Source organism: Phalaenopsis equestris, unplaced genomic scaffold, assembly GCF_001263595.1.
Source record: "Phalaenopsis equestris unplaced genomic scaffold, ASM126359v1 Scaffold000878, whole genome shotgun sequence".
NCBI lineage: Eukaryota > Viridiplantae > Streptophyta > Magnoliopsida > Asparagales > Orchidaceae > Phalaenopsis > Phalaenopsis equestris.
In genome coordinates this window covers 1,354,130-1,361,383 of record NW_018165318.1, presented here as the reverse complement: position 1 = coordinate 1,361,383, position 7,254 = coordinate 1,354,130, and the positions used below count along the sequence as shown (strand labels likewise).

At 37.4% G+C, this 7,254-nt stretch overlaps 1 protein-coding gene across 1 annotated transcript; it reads right to left on the bottom strand.

Moving 5' to 3' along the window:
- Positions 1-3,765: 3,765 nt before the first annotated feature.
- On the bottom strand, positions 3,766-5,166 carry LOC110032132 (NDR1/HIN1-like protein 13). Its single transcript, XM_020735656.1, has 2 exons — positions 4,317-5,166; positions 3,766-3,960 (listed from the first exon to the last, which is right to left on the bottom strand). Exons 1-2 carry the CDS (start codon positions 4,929-4,931, stop codon positions 3,874-3,876), a joined length of 702 nt encoding a protein of 233 aa, XP_020591315.1. The 5' UTR covers positions 4,932-5,166; the 3' UTR covers positions 3,766-3,873.
- Positions 5,167-7,254: the final 2,088 nt, after the last annotated feature.

The window sequence follows — 7,254 nt, the reverse complement described above, 5'->3', positions numbered from 1 at the left end:
TATATATATATATATATATATATATATATATATTTCTGCAGTGGTGACAGACTTGATCCAAAGAGCATAATAAATTATAATATACAGAATTAAAAGAGCATGATTATAACATGATTAATTTAATCAAATGTGAATGACTACATTAACAAAGTTGGCTCGAAGAGAAAGGATGACTGAGCTTGTAGATTTAACTTAGTCCAATAAGCATGATCAAGATATAAGTCGGTAGTAAAAGGAACATGACCAATTAAAATAAACAGTCCTAAAAGAGCTAAATAATCTATGAGAGTTTCGGTCAAAAGATTACGAGTGAAGAGCTGTAATCTACATAAAGGATAGAACAAATCAAAGTGGTGTGACTAAGTAAGAAAATAAATGTAAGTTAAAAAACTGGTCAAGATCATAATCATTATGAAGTGTGCATGCAAATGATGTAAAAAAACCATACCAAATTGATCCTTAGAAATGTAACGAATATATTGTAACATTAAATGTCACTTTGTTTTCAAAGAAGCGAATGGAGAGTATTCTAAAATATTGTCTTGGCTATCCTAGGAAATATTAACAAACCCACCAATGATAGTTGGCTGGCCAAAATGCTTATAATATGTAGTGTAGGGTCAGACTTATATCAAACATACCCAAATACAAGTAGTCAAGTTAAATTAACTAAAAGTCCTAAAGTGAAATATAATTATCACATGATCTTAGAATGATGTTTAATGTAACTTATAGAGTAGAAACTCAAAGTGTAAGAAACACACTAGATGCTAAATATTTGACCATGTCAGATTCACAAAAATTATGAATAAGTCAAGTTCTTAAATTAAAATAATAAATAGGATAATTTTTACATAAGCATTATATGATTAAATTTTGATTATTTAAATTTATCAAAATGACCTGAGATCTTTTGCTAGAAGTTTTTAAATTATTAGGTAATAGAACTTTTCAAAATGATTAGGAAATTCACACCCGCCGACCATCGTTGACCATTGCTAACTGTCATCGACCACTGCTAACCGTCGTCGACACCCATCGACCAACTCCTACCGCCTTTGACCACCGCCGACCATCGTCGACGCCCGTCGACCACGATCAACCACCATTGATCGCCGTTGACAACCACCGACCACTGCCGAGCACCTCTGTCGACGATGGTCGGTGGTGGATGACAGCTAGCAGCAATGATTTGAGGTGGTTGCTTGCAGTTGAAAGTCGTCGATGATGGTCGGCGGTGGTCGATGGAGGCTGACGGTGATCGACAGTGACATGGGTGATGTTGGATTTCAGTTCCTTCTTAAAGCTTTAAGTTCTCTCTCAAGCCTCAAGCTCCCTCCTTCTCATGAAAGGATGAAGCTCTATTTAAAGTGTTTTAAGTGCAATTCATGCATGAATATGAACCACTTTGATTAGAGAGTTCGAAGAGCTTTATTCGATAAGATGGTGTTTGATAGACATTTGAGTACCTTAACGATGTCAAAATTAAACAATCTTTGGCTCGTTGGATTCGTCCTGTCCAGATGCTCGATTCGACTGTAGACTTGCTAGATTCGACATTCATTTGACCTTCAAATAAGTCCGAAAAACTTTCAAAAGTTGTTTAATGACTTCATATAAGCTTGATTTGACTCCGATTGGACTAATTTTGATATCATTGGGTCCTTCTTATCGAGCCGATGAGTTTGACTATAAGTTTGCTGAAATTGGAGCTATAGATACTTTCTATCAATATTTGAACATTTCTTCCTCAAAAGATTATCTCGAGAATCATGACATACCTCGAGATTCATGCACGATAATGAGAATTTGTTGATGGCATTTCACCCAGCAACATGAAGATAAATGATAGGATCAAACTCTTAAAAAATCATTAAAATTTAATTTCCTCACTTTCTTAATGGGATTTTAATAACTTAGTAAAAAAAATTTTGCCCTTCACAGCCATTTCAGTCGGCCCAACCAAATCCTAATTTTTTTTAAGAGCATTATTGCTAGGAATAGGGGAAAATATATCAAAATTTAAATAATATTACATATATTACTATGACCATTTAATTAACCGGATTAAAATTCATTCTGGTGAAAATTTTTTTATTCTCTTCAGGTAACCACCCATTAAAATTCTGGGAAATTTACATACATACCACATAACTTTTGTATTTTAATTTCCAGCGATACCTAAACTTTCTTATTTACATTTATACAATTATTTATAAATTTTCATTTCTTGATATTTTCAGACCTTCAGAATCTATCTTCGAATCTATTTCCACATCGCCAGTGGACAAGATTGTGTCACAAGACTTGAAACTGGATCTCTGGCTTGCTCATATAAAACGCTGAAAACAAACGCAAGAACATATGCAACTTTACGCCAAGCGCTTAATCTTCCTTCATCCGGTAATTAGATTAAACACATCATTTACATTTTTACAAAGCACCCTTTTTCTTCTCCCAATCAACCGCTACCAAGCCTCAGCCATCCGATCAATGATGTGATGCTATTGCCGCCGTACCGTCACCACACCACTAGCTGGCCTTACGGCCTAACCTAAGCCGCCGCCTAAGGACCACCACAACTGCCCTCGATGCCCCGACAATCTACATATAGATCAGCATTTAGATACATTCCACGCAATTTATATATATTTCCATAACTAATACTTAAATTTTAATATTTATATATACACCTCGCTTAAATTTTAAAAGTAACGCTATAAATAAGTTCTCGAAATACACATTTTCAATATAAAACTTTTTATATGATATGAAATATATGACACATGAAGTAGTGTTTCTAGGGTGTAAAAGAGCCGAACACAAGCAAGCCTAGGCTTAGCTCTTATTCGGCTCGTTTATATTTAGAGCTCAAAAAATGTGTTCGTATTCGGCTCATTTGCTTGGGGAGCAGAACAGGAGCTATTTACGAACAAAGTATCGTTTTGACAACCCTAATCGTGTAGCTATAAAGATGTTAAGGGTTGTGGCAAGATTTAAAAATTATTGTTTCTAATAAAACATCATTTGAATCTAATTTAATAATTTTTATTCTACTTTCTTAATTAATACTTTTAATTGATTATAAATCTTTATAGCTTTGTAGTCAACTAAATTTTTTTAAAAGCATACTACATATCTATGATATATATATATATATATATATATAATTGATAAGTCGAGTCAAAATGAGCCGAACATTAACCAACAAATCTTTGTTCGAGTTCAGCTCGTTAACTTAGCAAATAACTCAAGCACAAGCTTCTTAACGAGCCGAACACGAATTATTTGCAAAAAACGAACCGTTTTGACACCCCCTAAGTGTTTCACTAGCATGAATTTATATTGAGGAAGAAATTTTTAAACATGTCTCATGATCTATTAAATCCAAAGTTATGTCCTGAAAAAGACAGAACGCTTGAAAAAAAAAGTAATGCAAATAATTTCGATTTTAAGATTGGTTGGATTTAATTTTCATTTTTTTTATGTTTAGTTAAATTTATGTTAAATACATGACTACATACTCCTTAAATTATGCTACCAAACACCCTTTAATAAAATAATTTTATATTCTTAATATTTTTCGATTAATTAAATCATGAATTTCACACTAAATATTAAACATATCATATAATTACTAAACTTATCAAAATATTTGAATATGTATCAAAATTTTTAAAAGGTTTAACGCAATTATCAAGCTAATTATGAATAAAATAAAAAATAAAAAAGTAAAACAAAAAAATAAAAAAATACAACCGTAGCGCACGTTAGTAACCACCGTCAGTCACTGCGTTAAGCCCACGCGAGCGCCACCGCATGGAAAAGATAGGGAAAATTCAAATAAATTTAGTACAGTATTTCAAAAAATAATTAGACATTTAGCCCGTCAACGCCGCATTGCTTGTAAGTGAGCGACTGCTTTCTAGGGCTTATTACAATCACGCAGTCCACAGACACCTGCAATAATAACAATCATACTATCAAAACATTTTGTATAATGCTCGCACGATATAATATTAAATTTAATTTTATGATATAATATTAAAATTAATTTTTTTAATAATATCAAATTATCTTATGTATCGTGTTTCTTGTCCGGACAACGTTGATACAGTGGAGAAGAGAGGGAGCGGGAGCTCAATCCACTGCTATATCACGTCCGTTGTTGTTGTTGAGACGCAAGTGGGGCGGACCAAATATTTTTTCCAGACATTTTTAAAAGAGCTTCGCAGTCAAAAGGAGCCCAACACACCTTAAATTAAGCACACAAAAAAATTAAGAAAAAGAAAGTATAGGAGCAAGCGGGGTCTGGCCTGAACCCTAGGCGAAGTGAACCCGAGCACTCGGATCTTAGCCCCAACATCGCCGGTGATCCGGAGCTCTACACGGTCATTAACGGTGGCATCGCGGACAAGCTCCAGAGCATCGGCCTGAAGCACATTGAACCGGCTCACACTCACCCTCGAATCCACCAATCGCGTACTGTGCGCCGGCTGCTCGAATCCCGGCACCGCCGCGATCCCAAGCGGCACGCCGTGGTACAAAACGTACAGATCCGCCGCCTCGTACTTGATCCCCACCTTATTAGGGTTCGCTGCGGTGAACAACAGCGTTATGTTAAGCGAGAGGTACGCCGCCGCCGTTTGGCCGGCGTCGACACCCTGCTCCGGTGCTACGAGGAGGTATTCGACACCCACGCGCTGTAGATCGAACTCGGGTTTTCTCGGACGAACGGCGAGGATGATGACGAGGGTGACGGCGATGGAGAGGAGGGTTAGGAAGATGAGGAGAAGAAAGAGGCAGCAACAGCAGCCCTTGAGGGATGCGGTCGAGTAGGAGGTGGCGGCGGCCATGTAGTGGTTATGTTGTGGCGGTAGTGGAGCGAGCGGCCGGTGGTTGAGTTCGCCGGCGGCGGAGCGATTCGTCATTGAGGTTTGTCTGGGGGGGATGGGATTTGGGGATGGAGGGTGGGGGGTGAGGGAAAGTGGTGGTGGGGGATAAACGTACGCTGATTTTCTTATTGTGTGCGCCGCAGAAGGGAGATTTTGGATGGGTGCAGCGTGCAAGTGCGATGTGGGAGGGGGTGACGCACGAGGACAGACAGCGGGTGATTTTCTTTTTCTTGGTGTTGGTAAATTTGTAACGAATGTTGGGGCGGGGGGGGTTTTACAGTTTTACGTTACAAATAACGCTTATTCAATTATGAAAATACAAAAAACCGTTTTCTTGAAGAAATATGGAGAGCCGACTATATATTTCTTATTTAAAATTTAGGGAAATTACATACATGCTATAAAATTCTTATGTTTTTATATGTTTAATAATCAAATTTACCTTGATGTTATAAATATGCATAAGAAACTCTATCTCACTTAAAATAATAATGATAATAATAATAATAATAATAATAAATGTGATATTTTTATGTGATATTAAATATTTGAATGCTATGCATGTAAAAATGAATGTGGGTCTTAGATATGAAAATAGATAATGATGTGTGCTTGAAGATTTGGTGTGGTAGAGTTTTGACTTATTGTCTCAATGTTGCATGAGAATATATTATACACTCAAATGATAAATATCAGAAGTTTTTACGTGAAACATTCGGAAAGAGAAAAACTTACAAGTTCATCCCAGTCAAAATAATTCACTGTGAATATGTGAGTATATGTACTGTTCTTTATCCCACATGCAGCAATGCAATGCACAGTTCCTTGATACACAATATTTGTTGTACAACGATCAGAAATGATTGCAGTTGAGAGTAGTAGCTGTTAGAATTTTAGTACACCGTCTTTGAGGTGTGTTGTTGAATAGTGTTAAGGGCAATGCGTTACACCGTTGGGGGCTTTGTTATTCTGGAACATACATCAAGATCCCATAGTGCACTTTGTGTATTTACAAGGGGTTTCGTTGCAATGAGGAGGGGACGATCGACATTGGTTTACGTTAGTCAGCAGATGCAGGAACATGCGACGTTCATTAGACCTTTGATGTAGAACATTAGATCGTTGCTCCTTCCAGCTCTCGTCATCTTCTAGTTCTGGGTCCCCCATTATTGGAGGTAGGACTATATTTATAGTCTAGGAGATGCTTCTTTGCAAATAAGAATGAAATCTAAACCACTCCATCGGATGGCAAGGAGTGTTACTATGGAGACCGATCGCTCCCGCCTCCCGATCACGATGATTCGCGAATCCTGCTCCCGCTCCTGTTTTGCGAATCGGCGCCAGAGTCTGTCGCGAAGCAAAGCTTCGCTTTTTCCCGCTCACCTGTTCCCGCTCCACTGTCGCGAAAGGTCACGATATTCACGAAACGTTGTCAATCTCCATTCTTGTTCGCGATAAAAGGCATCGCAGTGAGTCTCCTTCGGTTTTAGAGAGAAGTCACAGTGTTCTTCTTCGGTTTTCCTCGAGATTGAGGAAGGAAGGTGCAAGAAGTAATTCCTTACGGTGAAGGAAGAAGGAAGAAGGAAGAAGAAAGAAGAAGAAGAAGATTGTTCTCCCTTGGCTTCTTCTTGGTGGCTTGTGGCTGAAGAGAAATTGAGTTTATTTCTCTTGTAAGTTTGACTTCTTCGGTGTATCTCGGTGTAGAGTTTCTTCAATGTATTTTCTTCGGTTTTCTTCGGTGTATCTCGATGTAGAGAGAGAAGAACAGAGAACAAAGAAGTGAGAGTGAGAGATTCTTCTTGTAAGTCGAGGTGATCGACTGGTGTAAATTCCTCAAGTATTAAATCATCTGCAACTCCGTGGACGTAGGCAATTTATCGAACCATGTAATTCTGTGTGTTCCGCTGTGGTGTTACTATATTTTGTGTGAATTTTCTCGTTCTATTTTTCACTTCATCGATCGTTCTCCTGTTTAATTTATATATATAGCACAACAACTGGTCGTGTATATCTATATCCTGCAACAAGGAGAAATTTCATTCATCAAGCAATGTTTTTTGGATATTTGAGCATCTTAATGATGTCAAAATTAAGTGATTTTGGGTTCATCAAATTCAGCTCATCGAAACACTCATCTTGACTATAATATTGTCAGGCTTGGAATCAATTTGACTATTCAATTGTGCACCAAAAGTTCCAAAATATTTTACCAGCTCGATATAAGTCGGATTTGACTCGGATAGTTGTCCCGCAGACCGGAAAGGGTAACTATATTTTTCAAATTACAATGTCTAGTGTGTAGTGATTGACAATAATTGATGGTGATCGATGGTCGATGACGGTTGGCAGGGCCAACGGA

Bases quoted from the DNA above. Each gene is read 5' to 3' on its own strand.
- LOC110032132 (XM_020735656.1), bottom strand. From the start codon at position 4,931: ATGACGAATCGCTCCGCCGCCGGCGAACTCAACCACCGGCCGCTCGCT. The intron at 3,961-4,316 runs GCCAGACCCCGC...TTATTATTGCAG, and splicing joins TCACTTCGCCTAGGGTTCAG to GTGTCTGTGGACTGCGTGAT.